At 42.1% G+C, this 24,304-nt stretch overlaps 1 protein-coding gene across 4 annotated transcripts in view; it reads left to right on the top strand.

Moving 5' to 3' along the window:
- The window catches only part of efcab11 (EF-hand calcium binding domain 11), a 132,342-nt gene extending 108,736 nt beyond the window's left edge, over positions 1 to 23,606 (top strand). The window contains exons 6-7 of one of the 4 annotated variants that reach the window (XR_012098185.1): positions 14,039 to 14,263; positions 23,252 to 23,606. Coding sequence is in view for 3 of the 4 variants with exons in the window: in XM_073039372.1 (XP_072895473.1) it covers positions 4,557 to 4,626 (70 nt within the window). In the remaining variant the exon portion in view is untranslated. Of the gene's footprint in view, positions 1 to 4,556; positions 4,658 to 14,038; positions 16,350 to 23,251 lie in introns of those variants that run through there. The other 3 variants (XM_073039377.1, XM_073039375.1, XM_073039372.1) reach the window with 3 other exon arrangements.
- The last annotated feature ends 698 nt before the right edge of the window (positions 23,607 to 24,304 follow it).

The raw sequence follows: 24,304 nt of genomic DNA, 5'->3' as shown, positions 1-24,304 counted from the left end.
GAGCAGGTTAAATTCAAGGGGACAGTGGTACAGAAGACTCATTTGGAATATGTTCACCTTCTCCATTTGAAGAGTTTCAATGGCAGAAGACAATTATACTTCTTTCCTCATGTCCCTGTATTCTCTGTACTTTTGAAGAATGAGAGTGACAAGAGACCATAAAGTATAGGAGCACAGTTAAGCCACTCAGCCCATCAAGTCTGCTACACCAGTCAATCATAGCTGATATTTTTCCCAGCCTAGTTCTACTGCCTTCTCCCTATAACCCTTAACTCCATTACTAAAGAATCTATCAATCTCTGCCTTAAAATGACTTGGCCCCCACAGCCCTCTGTGGCAACAAACTCTACAGATTCACCATCTTCTGGCTGAAGAAATTTTTCCTCAATTCAATTCTAAATTGACATTCCTTTATTCTGAGTACTAGAACCTCCTGCTAATAAAACATCTATTTCACATCCACCCCAGGTTTCATTGAGATCCCCCTCACCCTTCTGGACTCCATTGAGTACCAGCCTAGAGACATTAAATGCTCCTCTGTTAAGGCTTTCAGTCCTGCGATCACTCTGGTGAACCTCCTCAAGAACCCTCTCCAAAGCCGGCACATCCTCCTTCTATACAGGGCTCAAAATTGGTCTGACCATTGTTAACCAAGAGCCTACAGATGCTGGAATCTGGAGAGAAAAGCATACTGCTAGAGGAGTTCAGCAGGGTGAGCAGCATCTGTTGTGGGGTGGGGGTGGAGGGTGGGAGAGGAGGAATTACCGACATTTCAGGTCAAGATTCTGCATCAAGACCGACCCAAAATACTGACAATTCCTTATCCTCCACTCCACATCTGGAGTTCCTCCAGCAGTATGATTTTTCAAAGAACAAGAGATATTGAAACTTCAAAATTCCTGCAGGGCACTGCAAATTGGGTGTAAAGGGAGGTAGTTCACCAAGCTGAGGAAATAAGAGGTAGGATTCTTTGGGCTAGTTGAGATGAGGTTTCTTCACTTGGAGTATGGTGAATCTTCAGAATTCTTTACCTTGGAAACTGTGGAAGCTCATTCAAAATAGAAATTGATAGATTTCTCGATATCATAAATCAAAGTAAATGTTTTATCAAAGAACATATATGTTGCCGTATACTACCTTGAGATTAATTTTCTTTCAGGCATTTGCAGGAAAATAAGAAATACAATGGAATTTTCCAAAATAAATTATACATAAATCTCATTATCTCATTATTTATTGCTATTTATTTTTATTTTCATTTGCACAGTTTGTTGCCTTCTATGCTCCACTTGATCTTTCATTGACCCTGTTATAGTTACCATTCTATAGGTTTGCTGAGTATGCCCGCAGGAAAATGAATCTCAGGGTTATATATAGTGACATATATATAATGACTTTGAACTTTGAGAAACTGACAACCAACCAACATGTAAAAGAAGACAAACTACAAATAAAAATGGTACTGAGAACATGAGTTGTAAAGAGTCTTTGAAAGTGGGTCCGTAGGTTGTGGAATCAGTTCAGAGTAGCCGTGAATGAAGTTATCTACGCTGATTCAGGAACCTGAAGGTTGTAGGGTAATAACTGTTTCTGAACCTGACAGTGTGAGACCCAAGGCTTCTGTACCTCCTGTCCGATGGTAACAACGAGAAGAGAGCAATTTATTGTCGTAGTGTACTGTATATACTGTCTGTTACCATATACTACCTTGAGATTCATTTTCTTGCAGGCATTTACAGGAAAATAAAAAAAAAATAGAATTTATGAAAAACAATCTACATAAACAAAGACTGACAAACAGCCAATGTGCAAAAGAAAACAAATTGTGCAAATAAGAAATAAATAATATCGAGCCTGAGTTGTGGAGTACTTGAAAGTGAGTCTGTAGGTTGTAGAATCGGTTAAGAGTTTTGATAAGCAAAGCTCTTCCCACTCAGTGGTGGGTCAGGCTTTGCCTGTAATGGACCGGGCTGTGTCCACCATTTTCTGTAGGCTTTTCCATTCCTGGGCATTGGTGTTTACACATCAGAGCATGATCTACACAGACTTCTAATAAAGGCAAGGCAGTATCATGTTTATGAAGGGAATCCAGGGCAGGGAATTAGAACTGAAGTAGAGAATTAGATGAGCAAAGGTCCTGGTAAATGTGGAACAGTCTTGATAGCCTCCATCTGCCTTCATTCCTAATGTTTTTTTCAGTGACCCCGCCCCCACCCTGTTTTGCCAGATACTGCTATCACAGGCTAGGATGCAATTTTACTGGTACAGAGACCATTCAGAAACCTGATGGTAGAGGGGAAGAACCTGATTCTGAATATTTGAGTGTGGATCTTCAGCCTCCTGTACCTCCTCCCTTATAGAAATAATAAGACGAGAGCATGTCCTGGAGGGTGAGGACATGCTTCATGATTGGTGCCCCCTTCTGAGGGAACTGTCTCTTGGCAGTGATGGGGAGGTTTGTGCCCATGACAGAGGTGGCCCAGTCTACAACCCTTTGCAGCCTCTTGTGATCCTGTGCATTTGACTCTTCATACCAGGCGATGAGGCAAACAGGCAGAATGTTTTCTACCTCACATCTAGAGAGTCTTTGGTGACATGACAAATCTCCTCAAACTCTTGATGAAGTGGAACTGCTGGCATGCCTTCTTATGTATCAGTCTTGGTCAGCATTGGCCTGTTGGAGCAAAGAGCCTGTTTGCATGCTGTATGACTCAAGTTGGTAGTTAATTGGCCTCTGTAAATTGCTCTGAGAGTGTTGGTGTGTAGTAGAATCTGTGGGACATTGTTATAGATTCACAGAGCACTACAGCACAGAAACAGACCCTTTGGCCCATCTAGATCATGCCAAACTATTATTCTGCCTAGTCCCATTAACTTGCACCTGGACCATAGCCATCTGTACTCCTCCCATCAATATACCTTTCCAATTAAGAATATAGGGTGAATAAAATGGGATTAATGTTGGATTTACTTAAATGGGCGATGGACGGTCATGTGGACTTGGTTGGGGGGGAGTGGTCTGAAGGTCCTTTTACTGTGCTATTTCTCTCTATGACTATGAGTTTGCATTCCTGCATACCTGCCCTCTTGATCATCACCAAATTTAATTGCTCCACTAGCTTCCAAAGTCCTACCCAGTGGAGTTCCTTTCCTAAGTCTCCCTCCTTATTTTATGACACTCCATGATGAATGCCCCCTTGCCCAGTCTTTTGAGTAAAGATTAGCTTTATTTGTCACACATACGTGGAAACTTTGAAACAAAGAGTGAAATGCGTCGTTTGCATCAACGATCAACGACCAACTGAGTCTGAGGATGTAGTGGGGTGGTCCGCAGATGCCATGCCCACAACTTACTAACCCTAACTTGTACGTCTTTTGAATGTGGGAGGAAACCAGGGCACCCTGAGGAAACCTGCGCAGTTACAGGGAGATGGTAAAGAGAGCAGCGGGAATTAAACCCTTACCTTCCAACTGCTGGCGCTGTAGAGCTTTACACTTATGGCTAGTGTGCCACCCAGTGCTACCATGGGTTGATCGTTACGTTGAGGGCACTGTATCAGTGCAGTCTTTTGTCGTCTACTTTTCTTCCTCCTTTTCAGGGAGATACAAGCAAGTCCCAAAGAACCCATTGCCCCATTGGCTGGTAACAGCTTATGCAATGAAGGGCTCGGGTAGACCCAGAGTGTGTACCATCACTGTGTCGTTGGCACAGGGCATGAGCCAACACTGAGGCTACAGCACACCATTATCAGCGAATCGTTTTTAATAGCCCTCTTGCAACTGAGCCTCATTAACAAAATTGTCAGGTGTGTGGCTGTCAGCCATTCCTTAACACTGGTAGTTAAGTTGGTGTTCAGAGTGGTGCCAGGTCTGATGGAGATGCAGCTGCCAACATAGAAATCATTCCGGATACAAAAGGGATGAATCTGCTCCCTGCAGTTACTTTGCACAGGATTTTTTTTTAGCCACTAATGCAATGGCCCATAAATTCTACCCTGTAGTAACAATATATATTTTAAAGATTAAAGGGATTAGCTCTTGGATAGGTATTTGAATGAAAGAAAAATGGAGGGCTTTGTGGGAGGGAAGGGTTAGATTGTTAGGTTAAAGGATCGCACAACATTATGGGCTGAAGGACCTGTACTGTGATGTAGAACAGTAGCGCACAAGAACAGGCCCTTCAGCCCACAATGTTGTGCCGAACCATTTTATTAATAAACAAATGGCCAACTAAACAAATCTCTTCTACCTGCGCAATATCCATATCCTTCCACTTTCCTCACATTCTTGTGACTGTGTTCTTTTTGAATTAAGAGGAAATTACCAAGTGGCCTGCCGACCTTGTGGATTTCTCACCACCACACAATTCTGATTCTCAATATCATTGCATACTTGGAGGATTGCTGTACGGAAACCCAGCATTTGTATCAGGCCACACAGGTACAGCCATGTCTGCCAACCAACAGAGTAAAGGAATCCTCAACATTTAGAAAGTTGCTACATTGAAGAAAGATCATTGTTCTCGTGCAGACTGATCCATGTTCTCTTTTTTGCAGGGAAGTGGACCGGGATTCGGATGGTCGTGTCAGCTTCGGGGACTTTGAGGCTGTGATGGACTACCAGTAGGAAACTAATAAAGCCTGTGTGACAAGAAGGACTTCATCCCTCAGTGGTGTCTGTAATTCATATTCCATGACTTTGTGGGGGTGATTTCCCCATCTGCTCTTTCCTGGAGGGATACCACTTACAGCCAGCCTGTCCGAGGAAATCTCAGCAATGTAGCGCAAATTGAGTACAATCAGCATGTGGTCTATAGACCATACAACCATAAGACACAGGAGCAGAATTAAGCATTTCAGTCCACTGAGCCTGCTCTGCCATTCAATCATTTCCCTTTCAATCCCACTCTCCTGGCTCCTCCCCATAACTTTGACGCCCTTACTAATCAAGAACCTATCAATCTCCACTTTACAAATACCAAATGGCTTGACCTCCACAACCTGTGGGAATAAATTTTGCAGATTCACCACCCTTTAGCTAAAGAAATTCCTCCGTACCTCTGTTCTAAAGGGTTGTCCTTGTATTCTGAGGCGGTACCCTCTGGTCTTAGACTGTCCGGTTATTGACAACATCCTCTCCGGATACTGTACACAATATCCAGGCTTTTCAATATCCAGTAGGCTTCATTGAGATCCCACTCATTTGTATTCCTGAAGGTTCTCCAATCTAACATAATATCCTATTTCTTGCTTCTACTTTTATTTCTGTTTTTTCATGTTTTTCTCTTTCTCCTGCATTCTATTAAGGGTTGGTGGAGGCTTTCCTTATTAACTCCACACTTGATGATTGCACTCCTCTGCAAGTGCTGCTGCCTGACAGATTAAAGAACAGTTTTGATGGAGGATGCGGAATTGGTTCCTGGATGCATCATCTTTTGTCTCAGAAGACAGCCCTCCCTTCAGCCTAGTGTATTCACCACATCACGGCCAAGTTAGGCCGCTCCTCTCTCTGACATCCTGCCCTTCCCGACAACCTTCACATTGCCCTGGGCCAGGGTCCCCCCGCACACCCAACCTTGGTCTTGGTCTGATTGACCAGGAGAATATTTAGCGACTTGGCCAGTGTCATCAAAGCCAGTTACCTGGTGTCTATCCCATTGGTGTTTGTGGGATCTTGCTATGCTGAAAGAACTATGTTAATCAGAATCAGCATTAGTAACCCTGAAATATGTGGTGAAATTTGTTGTTTTGTGGCATCAGAACAGTGTGATACATTTGAAAACATGTCTTTTGATGCCCTGACTGATCAGGAAATCTCCCCTCCTCCCACTCTCTCCATCCATCCTCCATTTGAAAACAGTAACACTTTGTTCTATATCACCTCATATCTCTCTGGCCAGCTGTCTCCCAGTCCTTAGTTTCTCTGTCTGTCACCGACTATTCCTTCCAAATGGACAGGTCCCTCTCCCTCACTCACTATAGGATTGACAGTCAGGAGGATGGACCTCTAGGCTCAGGAACCCGAACCCACTGCGTCCCTCTATATTTTCTCCCATTGGTCCTACCTAACATCGCCCATGATACTATAAGTAATTCATTTCCGTGACAACCCAGGCAATGGAGAGACTGAGTTCCATCCAGATTTAACAGCCTTTCCAGTGCGTTTTTCAGCTGTCAGCAACACCAAGTTACTTGATTTCATTTATTCTTGGTGAACTTCAAAGGGATTGGAATCGATACAGTGAACAGATTTTGTCAGTCCTCCTGTGGCTGCCAGACAGAGAGTCTGGCTGTGAATTTGGTCAGTAGCTCTGATCTCCATATGAAAGCCTTGGATCCCATTTGTTTTATTGCTACTTTTCCTTTCCTCGTGGCATTTTTTAATTATTTGTTTTTGTTTGAAAACCATTTACATTCATGTGTGGGTGTACATTTACAGATCATTTCCTTTTTTAACTCCTTCTGCTTTGACCATAAGACATAGGAGCAGAATTAGGCCATTTGTACCATCAAGTCTGCCTCCATTCGATCAGGGCTGATTTACCCCTGCCATCCAGGCCATGCTCTCTTCTCGCTGCTACCATCAGGAAGGAGGTACAAGAGTCTTAGGTTCCCACGCCACCAGGGTCAGGAACAGTTATTACCCCACAACCATCAGGCTCCTGCACCAGCGAGGATAACTACACTCACCATACTCTGCTCTGATTCCACAACCTACAGACTCATTTTCAAGGACTCTACAACTCATGTTCTCAGTATCATATTTTTTCCATGTGCACAATTTCTCTTCGTTTGCACATTGGTTGTCTCTCCGTCTTTACTCGTGTATAGTTTTTCAGAAATACTGTTGTATTTCTTTATTTTCCTGCAAATGCCTGCAATAAGACCTAGATAGTGTGCATGTGGAGAAGATATTTCCTGTGGTGGAGGATACTGGACCAGAGGGCACAGCCACAGGATAGAAGAATGAGGAGGAATTTCTTTACCCAGAAGGTGGTAAATCTGTGGAATTCCTTTACTCAGAAGGTGGTAAATCTGTGGAATTCATTGCCATAGGTGGCTGTGGTGGCCAATTATTGGGTATATTTAAAGCAGAGGTTGATAGGGTTCTTGATTAGTAATGGCATCAAAGGTTATAAGGAGAAGGCAGGTGGCTGAGAGGGATAATAAATTATCCATGATGGAATGGCAGAGCAGACTTAGTGGGCCAAATAGTTTAATTCTGTCTCTATGACTTATGGTCTTAAATGAATGTCAAGGTAGTGTGTAGTGACATTGGGTATACAGCCTATACTTTGATAATAAATTTATTTTGAATTAACTTGGATTTATTTTCTTTCTCCATGTCCATGCTGTCTAGCTCTTTCAATATTTGATAGGTTTCAATGAGACCCCAACTCGTTCTTCCAAACTCCAATGAGTACAGGCCCAGAGCCATCAAATGCATCTCACGCATTAACCCTTTCATTCCTGGGTTAATTTTCATGAATCTACTCTTGAATACCAGCACATCCTTTCTTAGATATGGGGCTCAAAAGGGCCCTTTGGCTCCAGGTCATCTCTCACACACACTGTTAGACTGGCAGCCTGCTCCCACACACCATATTTAACCGCCAATGGTGGCATCCCATGAGTCAGCCTTGGAGCTGTCAACATCAGGGAAAAGTTTGACAGTGAGTCGTGTAATAAAAAATACCAGAGTTACACAGCTATGAACTCATGTTCTGGGCTCTACCACTGTCAAAGGAGCCTCAGGTGCTGATGGAGGTCAAAGGAATAAAGTAAAATCACCAAGGATCCATTCTTGGACTATTCAGACATCCCGATGGTTCGGTCACTGGCTCACCCACCCATTCCCAGAGACCCCAATTCCTGTGTTCCCCTCAAACTCACCTGGTTCACCAGAAAGTATCATTATAATTCCAGTAGAATCTTAAAAAATGTGAATGCAGGTGTATTGCAATATCATCCAATAGTCCAGAATACCTGCAACCTGGCACCATGGAAATCCCATGTGCACTGGATTATCAGTCTTACTGCTGTGTCAGGTTTATTATCTGTTGTCTTATGGCAGCAGCGCTTTGCAAGATATAAAAATTACTATAAGCTACAATAAAAATGAAACCAAAGAAACAACTAAAAAGTGCAAAAGAGGAATAGCAAAGTAGTGTTCATGAACCTTTCAGACATCTGATGGCAAAGAGGAAGAAGCTGTTCCTAACACATTGAGTACGTGTATTCAGGCTCCTGTACCTCCTCCCTGATGATAACAATGAGAAGAGGCCATGTCCAGAGTGCTGAGTGTATATGTAATGGATAATGCCTTCTTCAGGCACCACCTTGGGAAGGTTGTGCCTGTGATGGACTTAAATAGATGGATGGAGCTCCAACAACACTCAAGAAGCTCAAGGCTATTCAGGACCCTACCTTACTCTATCCACCACCCTAAACTTTCATTCCATCTACCAATGCTGCATAGTGTCTGTCATCCACAAAATGCACTGCATTTACTTGCTGAGGTCACTCTATCAGTGTCTCCTGGGCCCACAAACCTCACCAGAATCAGAATCACGTTCTACCAAGGCAGCATGCACCATGGATATGTAAAACTGCTCAATCCTCTGAGATCCCCCAGCAGATTGTTTGTTGCTCCAGGTTCCAGCATCTGCAAATCTTGTGTCTACAACCAATACCACTACCTGCAAATTCCCTCTAAGACACATACCATCCTTTTGGGTTCAGTATTGTCACATGTAGAATGACACAGTGAAAAGCCTCTGTTTGTGTGCCATCCAGGCAGATTATGCCTTAGATAATTTTCATTTCTATTATCTAGAGTTACGGCACTGTAACAGCCCAACTGGGCTGCACTACCTAAATAGACCAATGTAACCAATTAACCTAATGACCTGTGCATCTTTGGAATGTGGGAGGAAACCAGAGCACCCGGAGGAAACATACACTGTCACAGGAAGAGTGTGCAAAGTTCTACAGACAGCAGCGGGAATTGAACCCAGTTCGATGGTGCTGTAATAGCCTTATGCTAACTGCTAGCTACCATGTCACCCTTCAAGATAGTAAACAGGATTACAGAATACAGATTAATGTTATAGTTACAGAGAAAACACAAAGCAGGTAGACAAGTAGATTCATGACAAGGTAGACTGGGCGATCAAGAGTTCAATCTTTAGCTAATGAGATTCTGATGATAGTGGGCCAGAAGAGGTCCTTGACTCTGCTGGTACCTGCTCTTGTCTGTGTTCTGCCTGATAGGAGAATTTTCTGTTTCTGGAGAGGAGACAATATGACTTTTTAAATTATTTTGCCACTGGTGCTGGTTCTGAATCCCAGAATTCCCTGTAGGATCACCCTCATCTGAAGAACATCAGCAGTTCAGGAAGGCATCACCCTAGCACCGTCACAAGGGTAATCGGGAATGGATAATACAAGGCCTCTTATGTGGCCTTACCAGTAATGCCCTCATCCCATGCATGAACGAAGAAAATGACACATCCTCGTGGTGATTAATGCAGTATGGTTATGTGGGGTGGAGTTACAGTAATACATACAATGCAGAATAATCACTAGTGTAAGTACTTTTTAGCTGCAGACTCTCTTCCTAAGACAGAACCCAGGTTAAGGAAAGAGTTGGTCGGGATAAGCAACAATGCAGTCAGGTCCGATTAAGATCCTTCAAGCTCTCTGTAGGTAACTGGGTGTGCATGAAATTTAAGACTAAACTATGATATGAATTTGAACATAGAACAGTACAGCTCAGTATAGGTCCTGTGGCCCACAATGTTGTGATGACGTTTTAACCTACTCTAAGATCAAACTAACCCTTCTCTCCTACAGCGCCCTCCATTTTTCTGTCATCCATGTGCCTATCTAAGTCTCTTATTACATCTGACTCTATTATCACCCCTGGCAGCGCATTTCACACTCTCCACCCTCTGCATAAAAAACTTACCTCTGACATTCCCCCTATTCTTTCCTCCCAACACCAGAAACATGTCCTCTTCTCATTGCTACCATTGGGGAGGAGCTACAGGAGCATAAATACCCACAGTTAATGTTTCAGGAACAGCTTCTCCCCTCTGCCATTAGATCTATAAACTTACGACGAACCCATGAACACTACCTCACTACTTTTGTTCTCTTTTTGCACTACTTATTTAATCTAATTTTCTTTTATATTTTACTTATTGTAATTGATAGTATTTATGTATTGCACTGTACTGCTGCTGCAAAACAACAAATTTCACAACATGTCATAATAAGCCTAATTCTGATCCTGATTCTTTGCACAGTTAGTTCCAAGGTTCTATAATCAATGCCCAATACCTGGAATCTTAGATAAACAAGCATCTTCACACCCATTCCAGCTACATAGGCAAAACCTATGGAAATTACCTTAATTAAGTTACATGCATATCTGGGTAAATTTTAATTCAGCGAAATGCATCCATTATATTATTAGCCATAGAAGCTGCTAATTAAATACAACATTTTGACTTGGACTATAAGACAGCTGTCATGGTGAATTTCAGAAGTAATGAAATCAAAATAATTTGCTTTGATTCATCTAATGCACTCAAATTTCTCAATTTGGTCAGGGTTCTGTCTGACAGCCATGCTGCATTGAGAGAAAATAACATTCGATCACCTATTAAGTAAATCAGAAATTCACTCTTTTACTTGTGGGAGCCAATTGAATACCACAGAAAGTAAATCACATACAATTTCTGTACAAATCCCCTCTCTCCGGAGTGCTATTAAAATAAGACAATAATTAATAGTAGAATTTATATACCTTACAGTCCATAGCATACAATATTAACATTGGCACGGAGGGCAGATTAGTTTTAAGAGACAATCATACCTTTCTTTATATTGGAAAGCTATTAACATAAGAACATAAAGCTGTCTAGCGCATTCAGGCTCTTTGGCTCACAATATTTTGCTGTCTTTCGGACCTACTCAAGACCAATCTAACATCTAGCCCCCCATGTTAATTTCATCCATGTCCCTATCCAAGTGTTTCAAAGTGTCCTTAATGTATCTGCCTCTACCACCATCCCTGGCAGACGTTCCACACACCTACCACCCTCTGTGTAAAATTCTTACCTCAAGTATCCTATACTTTCCTCCTATCACCTTAAATTATGCCCTCTTGTGTTGGCTAGGAAAAAGTCTCCAGTTGTACATTTGATCTATGTCTCTTATCATCTTGTACACCTCTATCAAGTCACCTCTCGTCTCTCCGATCAGATAAGCATCGCAGCAGTGCTCTGCGTGCGTTTGACAGTCACTGCACCTGGACTGCATTTCTTTCAATCAGTTGCATTTTTAACATTTGGAAATTCCCAAACATACTGCACCTTCATTCTAGTCTTTGGAGAGTGGCTTAACCAGCTGCATCATCATCTGGTACGGGAACTGCAAGACATCTGAATGCAAATTCCTGCAAATGATATTGAGAACAGCCGAGAGGATCATCGGGGTTTCTCTTCCACCCATCAGAGATATTTATCAGGAGTGCTATGTACGCAGGGGCACTTAGCATTATCAATGATTCCATCCAACAATCTCTTTGACTCCCTACCATCAGGCAGGAGGTACCACAGCATTAGGACAAGAACTCTTTGGATGGGAAACAGCTTCTTCCCCCAGGCCACATGATACTGAACTACCACCGTCCAGGTCACACACACATGAAGCACAGTAGCATTATACTGTTTACTTTTTGACTTTTTCCACCTTATTATTAATTTGTTTGTGGTATATTACCTTATGCGTTGTGTAAATGAGTTGTTTGTATTGTGTTCTGTGTCTTGGCCCAGAGAACCTTGTCTCATTTAGCAGTGTACATGTGTAAGGTTGAATGACAATAAATTTGAACTTGAAGTTTGAATTATGAGGAATATGTATTCAGATGCAAGGCAATTCTTAAGAGATGGCATTATAGAATCTTGGACACAAGCCTGCATATAACTACACCCCTTGTAATTTGTACAACTCTATAAGATTTCCCATCATTCTCCAGTTTAAAGTGAAAGGAGAAAGGTTTAAAGGGTCCTGAGGGACGCCTACTTTTTGTACAGAGGGTGATGGATATATATATATAACTATCAAAAGAAGAGGTAGAGGTGCAAAGGTGCACAGTTACAAAGTTAATAAAGACATTTGGGCAGGTACAGTGCCTATAAAAAATATTCACACCCCCTTGGAAGTGTTTTATTGTTTTACAACATTGAATCACAGTGGATTTAATTTGTTTTTTTACGATCAACAGAAAAAGACTCATGTCAAAGTGAAAACAGATCTCTACAAAGTGACCAAATCATCACTGATACAGCCAATTGGTCACATAATTAGTTAGATGGAGATCACCTGTGTGCAGTCAAGATGTTTTATTTGATTGTAGTAAAAATACACCTGTATCTGGAAGGTCCAACTGCTGGTGAGTCAGTATCCTGGCAAAAACTACACCACGAAGACAAAAGGACTCTCCAAGCAACTCTGCAAAAAAGGTTATTGAAAAGCACAAGTCAGGAGATGGATACAAGAAAATTTCCAAGTCTCCAAGTATCCCTTGGAGTACAGTTAAGTCCATCATCAAGAAATGGAAAGAATATGGCACAGTTGTAAATCTGTCTAGAGCAGGCTGTCCTCAAAAACTGAGTAACTGTGCAAGAGGCGGGCTAGTGAGGGAGGCCACCAAGAGACCGATGACAACTGTGGAGGAGTTACAAGCTTCAGTGGCTGAGATGGGAGAGACTGCACTACAACTGTTGCCTGGATGTTTCACCAATCACAGCTTTATGGGAGAGTGACAAAGAGAAAGCCACTGTTGGGGGGAAAATAAACTCACATGACATATCAGCTAAAGTTTACTGGAAGTTGTGGGAGACTCTGAAGTCAGCTGGAAGAAGGTTCTATGGTCTGATGAAACCAAAGTTGAGCTTATTGGCCATCAGACTAAACGCTGTGTTTGGCATAAGCCAAGCACCGTACATCATCAAAGGCAAACCATCCCCACCATGAAGCACGGTGGTGGCTGCATCGTGCAGCAGGTTCTGGAAGGCTTGTGAAGGTAGAGGGTAAAATGAAGGCAACAAAATACAGGGAAATCCTGGAGAAAAACCTGATGAGGTCTGCAAGAGAACTGTGACTTGGGAGAAGATTTCTTTTCCAGAAAGACAATGGCCCCAGATATAAAGCCAAAGCTGCACAGGAATGGCTTAAAAACAAATGGAGAATTTGTGGTTGGATTTGAAAAGGGCTGTTCGCTCACAATCCCCATGCAATCCGACAGAGCTTGAGCAGTTTTGTAAAGAAGAATGGGGAAAAATTGCAGTGCCCAGATGTGCAAAGCTGTTAGAGACCTATCCACACAGACTCAAAGCTGTAATTGCTGCCAAACATGCATGTACTAAATACTGACTTGAAGAGGGTGAGTGATTATGCAATCAATTATTTTGTGTTTAATAAATTTAGACCAATAAATTTAAATTTGTTTTCACTTTGACATGAAAGAGTGTTTTCTGTTGATCAGTGTCAATAAAGCCAAATCCACCATGATTCAATATTGTAAAACAATAAAACATGAAAATCTCTGGGGGTGGGGGTGAATGCTTTTTATAGCCACAGTACAGAGAAAGGAAAGGGTGAGGACTAACTTGGATAAACATCTTTTTTGGCATGGATGTGTTGGGCCGAAGGGCCTGTTTCCATTCTGGGCTGTGACCTGGTTTAGGATGGGGATTTTCCCATCCCCTATGGAGCTGTGCTCCCAACATCCATCAGAATCTGAATCGGGTTTATTATCACTAACGTATGTTGTGATATTTATTGTTTTGCAGCAGCAATAGAGTGCAAGACTTTGTAAAAATTACTCAAAGTTACAATATAAAAAATAAATCAGTAATGCAATAGAAGAATAGCATGGTAGTGCACAATGGTTCAAGGACCATTCAGAAATCTGATGGCAGAGGGGAGAAAAAACTGTTCCTAAAATATTGATTGTATGTCTTCAGACTCCTGTACCTCCTCCCAGATGGTGGCAATGAGAAGAGGGCGTGTCCTGGACCATGAGGCTCCTTACTGATGGATACTGTCTTCTTGAGGAACTGCTTTTCGACAATGGCCTGGATAGTGCTTGTGCAGGGAATTTTCCAACCTGTACTTGCTGGCAACAGCAAAGTCTCGGGAGCTCCTTAATAAGCAGACTCTGGCCAGCTCACACAGATAAGCAGAGCCGGGTAGGTAGCTGGAAATTTCACAGATCACCGCCTAGGTGTTAAATTCCACCAGATGTTTACAATCTGACTGCAATAACTGTTACTATAGCAACTACAAACCACATGCCAGTGCTTTACGATGTGGTCCTAAAACATAATGATTCTCTTGCAGGTATTATTGGCCCTGCTCATGCTAAATTTAAATAGATACCAGCATCAGATAAAGCACACAGGGAACAAGGATTGTAACTGAGATTTTCAAGGCTTCTGCTGCAGGTTAACCAAACGATTAATGACTATAACAAAAAATGCATTTATAAAGAGGCTTTATGAAAATAAAGATAAAGATTAGCTTTAATTGTCACATGTGCGGGGGACAACCTGGTACTTGTGCTATTCAAACACTGGGCCAGATGGACTGAAAGGTAGGGTGTCTGGACCGGAGGCGAGGATCGAGCCAGTCTTGCTCTGCGACATTTCACTCCGTTCTCCTCAGCGCTGGGGCTGTGAGACAGGTCCAGCTGCTACGTGCTTAGTATCTGCAAGCTTCACGGCGATTTGTCCCACTATATGATGAACTGAGACCGAGGCTATGGGCCTTCTCCAGCTGCTTCGGGATTTGGGTCTACAATTCGAAATGCCGTTGCTTGCTTTTAATGTTTGCGTGATTTGTGTTTTTTCTCTCTTTCTTTGTACATTGGTTGTAGGTCTTTTTAAGTGGGTTCTTTCAGATTTTTTGCTTTGTGGTTGCTTATAAGGAGGCAAATCTCAAAGTAGAGTAATTTATACATTGAAAATAAATGTAGTTTGAATCCTTTAATTCTTCGAATGTACAGTGACACGCATCATTTGCATCAACGACTGACACAGTCTGAATATACATTGGGGGCAATCCACAAGTGTTGCCATGCTTCCAGCACCAATGTGGCATGTTCCTAACTTACTAACCTTAGCTTGTACCCAGAGGAAACTCTCACGGTCACAGGGAGAACGTAGAAATTGTTTACAGACAGCAACGGAAATTGAACACCAATCACTGGCACTGTCAATTGTTCCTCTGAGGCATCTCACATGGGGAACACTTTCAAACTTTTCCCTGCTTTATTTGTATCTGACAACTAAATGTGGGAGGTGCACAGAGCATCAGAATCAGGTTTATTATCACTGACAAATACTGTCAAATTTGCTGTTTTGCACTCATTGTGGGCACTATCCACCTTGCAAACTGCCTTTTCCAAAAGCTCCCTTTTAGAAAGCACTCTAGGGTGATTTAAAACAAAAAGCTCACATCATCTTAGAAGTTTCTTTTCTCCCCCTGCCCCCCCCCCCCCCCGGTGGTTAATTTGATCAACCATTCTAGTCAGCCCCTCACCCCCTCTCAATCTGTTACCTCAGTCACTGTAAACACATTAAACCACTTTTTATAATGCTGTTTACATTGTAAATACATGCTGGTATTTATGCACATTAATTCTATATCCATACTTCAAACTTTTTTTATATACACTCAATAGATCTGAGTGTATGTTCATGGTCGTCTACTACTGTAGCCATCCACTTCAAGTTCAATATGTTGTGCATTCAGAGATGCTCTCCTGCACACCACTGTTGTAACGTGTGGTTGTTTGAGTTACTGTCACCTTCCTTTCAGCTTGAACCGGTCTGGCCATTCTCCTCTGACCTCTCTCACCAACAAGGTGTTTTCACCCACAGAAATGCCGCTCACTGCATGTTTGTTTTGTTTTTAAACACTATTCTCTAGATAAGTGAGAGTTGTGCAATGAAAATCTCACGATATCAGCAGTTTCTGAGATACTCAAACCACCCCATCTGGCACCAACAGTCATTCCACAGTCAAAGTCACTTAGTTCACATTTCTTCCCCCATTCTGATATTTGGTCTGAACAACAACTGAACCTCTTGGCCATGTCTGCATGCTGTTATGCATTGAGTTGCTGCCACATGATTGGCTGATGAGATACTTGTATTTGCATTAATGAACAGGTGTGCAGGTGTATGTAATAATGTGACCACTGGGTTTAAATCCTTGTCATTGTTGAATGTTACACCAAGGCACCACAGCAAATATCTAACGTATGTCAATGTATATGGCAAATAAACTTAATCCTTGATCCTCAGCCCTGTCAATGTGTTCTAATTGTGTTGTTGTTGTCTGACAACCAAATATTCCTGTACAGCTACTTCACCAGGCAAATTGTGATTTTCCCAACATATTGAACATCCCATGTTACGAGTGGGTTGCAGTCTAGAAGGTCATCAGTATAGCAGCTTTCCAGAACACAAAGCCACTCGTCTGTGCCTATGTCAGAAAACGGGAGCTGAAAATAAAATAAAAATTGACACACAAGTTCTGTGGCAGTGAGTTTTCATTCCTGTAACACTGGGCTCACCGGTACTCATGAGATGGTACAATCACTTTAGGAACACCTTCTGCCATCAGATCTGTGAACACATGAGTACTACCTTGCTATTCTTCTTTTGCACTACTTATTTATAACTTATTGTAATTTTTATGTGTTGGACTGTACTGCCTACCCCAAAACCACAAATTTCATGACAAATGCCATTGATAATAAACCTGATTCTTCTAAGGACCACACCTCAAGGTTCAATGACAGCCCTTTGCCACTACCGTCGAGTTCTTGAACTGTCCTGAAAACCCCTAACACTACCGTACTTTTTCATTCGTCTCTCCCAGTCTTGATAAAACAACTCAGAATGCACTCCACAATACCTCCATAGAAATCTGCTCAAATCTTTGGGGACATACAAAATCTCCTCAAACTCCTAATGAAATATAGTCGCCAGTTAGCTGATATTGATCGCTGCAATATGTTGGGCCCAGGATAGATCTTCAGTGATGTTGACACCAGGAACTGTTTGATACCAGTCCACCAGTATCTCTCCACGTCAGCACTGGCATATCCATAGAATCCTTGTAAATGTGAACTGTCCTCTGCTCTTCCACTTTAAAACAGTGACCACAAAGTTAACTTGACTGGTAAACACTTTGGAACATCCTGAGATCACACAGTTATCAGAATCAGGTTAATTATCACTGACGTACTGTATGCTGTGAAACTTGTTGCTTTGTGACAGCAGTAAGGTGCAAGCCCTAAAGTTTTGTGTAAGTTACAAAAAGGTTGGAGGTCCATGTGTGTTAGCGTAGGGTGGGTGGGAGGGTGAGAGGGTGGAAAGGTGCTTGTTTTGCTGTTGTTTACTTTTGTTGGTGGTGGTGTGTTTGTTGCTTGTGTTGTCTTGCTGAACATTGTGCTGCGTTGGTGCCAGGATGGGTGGCAGTACTTGTGGGCTGCCCCCGTGTCATCCTCGGGTTGTTACCGCAAATGATGCATTTCACTGTGTTTTGATTTCTTGCGGCAGTGCATTTTGTAAATGTGTTCGATGAGGAGGAGGGCTTTTCCTCTGTTGGACTGGGCTGTGCCAATCACTTTCTGCAAACTTTTCCGTTCCTGAGCATTGGCGTTTCCATACCAGACCAAGATGCAACCATTCAGCATACTCTCCACTGTGCATCTACAGAAGTTTGATGCTGTGCCAAATCATACAAATTTCTCAGAAAATAGAACGGCTGTCGTGCCTTCCCTGTGGTGGCACTTACTTGCTGATCCCAGGACATACCCTCTGTTATGGGGAGGAACTTACAGTTACTGACTTAGAGAATTGTGTTCGGTTCTAGTCGCCTCATTGTAGGAAGGATGTGGAAGCTTGAGAGGGGATACAGAAAAGATTTGCCAGGATGCTGCCTGGATCAGTGAGCATGTCTTATAAGAAAAGGTCGAGCAAACTAAGGCTTTGTGGATGAGAGGCAGCTTGATAGAGGTGTACACGATGATAAGAAACACAAGTCAATATGAGGGGACAATTTTAAGGTGATTGGAGGAAAGTGTTGGGGGGATGTCAGAAGTAGGTTTTTTACACAGCGAGTGTGGGTACATGGAACACGCTGCCAGAGCTGGTTGTCTAGGCAGGTACATGAGGGACATTTAGACTTAGACAGGATGAAAGAGAAATGGAAAGCTATGTGGGAGAGAAGGGCTAGATTGATTTCAGAGTAGGTTAAAAGGCCAGCACAACATTGTGGGCTGAAGGGCCTGTAGTGTGCTGCTCTGTTCTTTGTTCAATGTTTAACAATTTAAGCACTGACCCACGCGTGCTATGGTGCAAACCAAAGCTCTTGAGTTTCCGTAGGTTACAAGTCCAACTGCAGTTACCCACTGCTTGTATTTTGACCAGCAGTAATATTTACTGGGTTACCTTGTCATCTGGCCCTGTGCATTGTCCACAGATCGTTTTTTTTCGCTGACACTGTTTCAACAGTAAACACCAAAAGTCACTGTGTACATCAAATGGGTAGTTCATTCTGTGAGGTTGCATTATGAGTGTTGTCACAAGGACAATGTCCACCTACTTACTGGTCTGTGGCAGTATTGTTTACCGCACTTAATCAAGGCTCCCTTCCCCATTAAAACTGCCTAACAGAATGTGAACCTCTTCTCTATTGTGTTGTCTCTGATCTCCATCCAGCCGTGAGCGCAGTCAGCAAATGTTAATTCAAAGTGCAACTAGATGAGAAGCACAAATGCTTTTTATGTTCAGCTCAATTTGAGGCCAGTGTTATCACAGATAGGTGCAGTCATTCAATTTGCCACAGATATACAAACATTAAAACATAAATCAATGAATTGCCCCTCTAGGCATTGTCCTGATGCATGGCTTCCTTTGAACTGTGCCTGTAGAGCCTCATTCCAAGCCAATTCTCCTCAAAGGATAATGTGTTAGTTGACGGGGATGTGAAACAATACGAGACGCCACAAAAGGGTTCTTCTGCTACTGGAGAGGGAGGGGCCGGATTGCGAGCGGAAGCCCCTCAGATATTGTAGTCGTGTACCACCCCAGAGGTCCACATGAGTGGAACTGTCCTATTGGTTTCAAGGAATGTAATAGAAAACTACTTAATGCATTGTATATGTATATAAGAATGAAAAGGCATTGCATAGTTTATTCTTGTAAACAGCTTTCATTATGGCAGGTAATCTGATTGACCATTCTAGTTAGCCAACCCCCTCCCACACCCCTCAGTCACTGCACTGCTCTGTCAACACTTCAAACCACTTTTTATACAGCTGTTTACATTGTAAACACATGCTGGTGTTTATGTATTTCTGCACATTTTATTCCATATCCATACTTCTTTCTTTTTACATAATTCGCTACTCTGTAAAATTGTTGAATGTTGTCGCTTTTTGCTGCAGGCCGCGCTATGACCAACACACCACAGAAATTCCCGATACATCAGAATCAGAATCCGGTTTAATATCACCGGCATATGTCATGAAATTCATCAGCTTTGTGGCAGCAGTACAACGCAATATATGAGAATAGAGAGGGGGAAAACTGTGTTATTATTAAGTGTGTGTATATATATATATATATATATATAAAATAGTGCAAAATAGAAAAACATAGGAAATAAAAAAGTAATGAGGTGGTGTTCATGGGTTCAATGCCCATTTAGGACTTGGACAGCAGAGGAAAAGAAGCTGTTCCTGAATTACTGAGTGTGTACCTCCTTCCCAATGGTAACAATGAGTTATGGGTGTAAAGTACATGTAAATGTATATGGTGAATAAAGTTGATCCTTGATCCTAAAACATAGAATATAGGATATGATGCTTTGCTGCATGCTGGAGTGCTTGGTGGAGGGCGCTGATGCATTTTTGCTGGGTTGGGGTGGGGGGGCGGTGTCGTTGCCTTGCTGCTGCTTGTGCACGGGAGGTGGGGGGCTTTGACGTTCTAACGTTTAACTGCCATTCATTCTTTGGGGCACTCCTCTGTTTTCATGGATGTTTGTGAAGAAAAAGAATTTCAGGATGTATATTGTATACATTTCTCTGACAACCTTTGATTATAGCACATTACAGCAGAATACAGACTCTTTAGCCCATGATGTAGTGGTGACCTTTTATCCTACTCCGAGATTAATCTAAACCTTCCTCCTCCATGGATTAGAATAGAATTTTATTGTCATTGCTGAGGACAACGAGATTCGGTGCTACTCCAGTCTGTGCAAGACAGATATTTACTATATACGCGGTACAGCTTAATTTAAAGAAAACATTCCCATATTTACATGCAACAAGTGACTTTGATAGTCCACCACACTCAAAGGCCATTAGCAAGCTGGGCTGTAGCATTATTCACTGCACAATTGCCCTTGGGAAGAAGCTGTTTTTCAGTCTTACTGTCTTGGCGAAGGTGTTTCTGTGTCTCCTACCAGATGACAAGAGATTGAACAGACACTGTCTGGGATGAGATGGGTCTTTAGTAAAGTTATGAGCACACCATAGGCATCAAGAGTTGTAGATTGTCTCCAGGTCCAGTAGTTGATTCTCAACGATGTGCAGAGCCATCCTAATCACCGATCGGAGTGCATTGTGATCTGTCTTGCTGTAGCTGCAGTACCACACTGTCATTCCTTACGTCAGTGTGCTCTCATTGCATATTGACAAACGCTGGCCAGCAACGTTCAAGGCAGATTAGCTCTGCTTAAGCACCTCAGGTAGTATAGTCACTGTTGTGCTTTCCCTACTATCAAGCTTGTGTTGACAGACCAAGAGAGCTCCTCAGTGATGTTCATCGCCAAAAACTTGAAATTGGAGACCCTTTCCACTACCTCACCATTTATGAATCGGGACCTCCTGAAGACTTCTATTTTTTTATCATCTATGTGCTTATCTAAGATTTTCTTAATTGTCCCTAATGTATCTGCCTCTTCCGCCACTCCTGGCAGTGCATTCCACCTCTCTCTCTGTAAAAAATCCTTCCTCTGATTTCCCCTATACTTTCTGCCCAATTACATCCAATTAACCAACTAACCTGTATGTACACCTTTGGAATGTGGGAGGGGAACCCCCACAGTGACAGGGAGGAATTGAACCTGGGTCACTGGTGCTGTAATAGTATAACACTAACCACTACTCTACTGATTGCCACTCATTTATTTTAACAAAATAAACTTTATTCATAATAAAGAAAATACTTACAAGAATAACCTGTGCAACATCTTTTCATTCTTACATTCATAGTCAGTGCTTTCAGAACCTTCCTACAGACCAATAGCCCATGTGGCCCCTTGGGCTGTTAGTGTGTTATAAAGGGGTTCCTCACCCAACCCAGGTCCTCCCTCTCCAGTACTCTGTATTTCCCCTGCCCACCACCCCCCACCCCCATCGAGCCCCTGCAGTGGCTGCACCAAGCTTCAGTGCGTCCCTCAGCACGAACTCCTGCGGCCGGGAATGTGCCAGTCGGCACCGTTCATCCTCGGACATCGCGATGTGGTGGCAGACCAGCATGTTTCGGGCAGGCCAAAGAGTGTCTTTCACCGAGTTCATGTTCTGCCAATAGCACGTAATGTTTGTCTCCGTGTTTGTCGCTGGGAACAGCTGTAGACCAGAGATCCCTCTGTCTCGCCGCTGCTCAGAATGAACCGTGACCCAGGCCCTTTCACCTTTTCCCACACACTCTTTGCAAATCCGCGCTCTAAAGAGGTGAGCTACTGTCTCTTCCCCACTACAGTCATCCCACGGGCAGTGCCCAGTGGGAATGATGCTCCAGGCATGTAGAAAGGATCTGACTGGGAGGGCCCCTCTCAATGTCTTGATGCCTGTAGGTGAGGTGTGGCGATGAGGTGTTCTACCAGGTGGTCTGGACACTCATGTGGCTGACAGCAACCTCAGCACAGTGATAACCTTTCAGCCAGAGAAGACATCAGTGATTAAATTCAGCATCATCTCCAGTGTGGTAACAGGGCCCTTGGTCAATTGAGTGAAAGAGAAATATGACAAGTTACATAAAGCTCAAAGAGGAAATGTTCCTCCTGGATCCTTGGCTTCCCCATTGGGAGACCACAGCCAGTGTGGATCGGAAATAGCATCTCTTCCTTGTTGACACCCAACACAGGCACACATCAAGGATGCGCCCTTAGCCTGCTGCTCCACTCTCTCTACGCCCATGATTGAGTAGCGAGGCACAGTGCAAACTCCATTTATAAATTCTCCAATGTGGGCTTTTTTAGAAGCTAACTCTGTTAATAAATTTTCTATTATTTCTCTTCTTGGATCCTCACTTCATTTGTCTCTGAGCAAGTTAACTGATAATCTGGTAGTTAAACACACTATAAGAATCTGGATACAATTCCAAAAATACTTTAGCGTATTGAGATTTTCTCTTTTGAGTCCCATTTTTTCTAATTATTTTTTTAAACCTTCTATGATTGATGGTGGCTTTTAAAGAATGGGATAGATTAGGTATTAAATGCTTTCAGGGCTTGTTTGTAGAGGGAAGTCTCTTCTCATTTGAACAACTGTCATCTAAATATAGTTTACCCAAAACTCATTTTTTTCGATACCTACAAATAAGAGATTTTTTACAGTCTCAAATAAGTACCGTACATTTCTTAAAAGTCCTGATAAGAATTTACTAGATGTAATTTTTAATTTGAAAGCTTTTTATAATGGATCTATATTTAATATTTATAATATGCTGTTGGGAATGAGAAGTGTTCCTTTAGATAAAATTAAAAATCTTTGGGAACAAGATTTTACAGACTTCAATTTCTGAGGAGATTTGGAATCAGATTTTTTAATTGGTTAACACTTCATCGTTATGTGCTCGTCACTCTCTCCTACAATTTAAAGTGGTCTGTAGGGCCCATATGACCAAGATTTTATTTAGATATATCTCTGTATTGTGATAAATGTAATAATGGAGAAGCTTCACCCATTCATATGTTTTGGACATGTCCATGTCTTGGAAAATGTTGGAAAGAAGTATTTCAAACTTCCTCAGTACTTTTCAAAGTTAACTTTAAGCCTAATCCTTTGACTGCTTTATTTGGTATTGTTGGAGGAAAGGATATTATTTTGGAGTCATCTGACTTGCACATTTTGGCTTTTATTTTTCTTATAGCCAGAAGGACGTTCTTGCTTAAATGGAAAGATGCGGCCCTTCCTACTCACGCTCAATGGTTACGTGATGTGATGTCATGTTTAAATTTAGAGAAGATTCGATGTTCAATCTCTGAAACTGGTCAAGACTTTCAAACATTGTGGGAACCTTTTCTGAACTATTTTCAAAACCTTTGATTTGCCGTTAAAGCACAGATGATAACTAATATTTTTTTCCTTGTTTTCTTCACTAATCAGCTTCGGTCTTGGTAGTGGGTTAGATTTTTTTATATATAATAAAATTACTATATTTCAATGTTACAAATTAATTAATCTGTATGAATATAGGGTAAGGAGTTTTTATATGTGATTTAGTATAATGTATTGATATATATTTTCTTGTACTCTGTATTCTTATATGTAAATTAATAAAAATATTAGAAAAGAATAAATTCTCTGATGACACAACTATTGTTGGCAGAATGTCAGATGGTTACGAGAAGGCGTAGAGGAGTGAGATAGAACATCTGGCCGAGTGGTGTCACAGCAACCTTGCACTCAGTGTCAGTAAGACAAAAGAATGGATTGTGGTCTTCAGGAAGGGGAAGTCAAGGGAACACAGACAAGTCCTCAAAGAGAGATCAGCGGTGGAAATGAATAGCAGTTTCAAATTCTTGGGTGTCAACATCTCTGAAGGTCTATCCTGCGCCCATCATATCACAAAAAAATCACATCGGCAGCTATATTTCATTGGGAGTTTGAGGAGATTTATTATGTAACCAAAGAGTCATAGCACACTACAGCACAGAAACAGGCCATTCATTCCATCTGATCTGTACCAAACTGTTAATCTGCCTAGTCCTATCGACCCACATTTCGACCATAACCCTCCATATCCCTCCTACCCATGTACCTATCCAAATTTCCATGTACCTATCCATGTATCTATCCAAATTTCCATAAACTTTGTCCAATTTGGGCAGCTGCTTATTTGGGCCAAAATGGACTGGTCCTGCCAATTAAACAGAATCCACTATATCAGCATACGGTACTGGGCAAATGTCTTAGGCACATA

This window comes from Hemitrygon akajei, chromosome 3 (genome assembly GCF_048418815.1).
Source record: "Hemitrygon akajei chromosome 3, sHemAka1.3, whole genome shotgun sequence".
Taxonomy (NCBI): domain Eukaryota; kingdom Metazoa; phylum Chordata; class Chondrichthyes; order Myliobatiformes; family Dasyatidae; genus Hemitrygon; species Hemitrygon akajei.
This window is presented reverse-complemented; position numbering and strand designations above follow the sequence as displayed.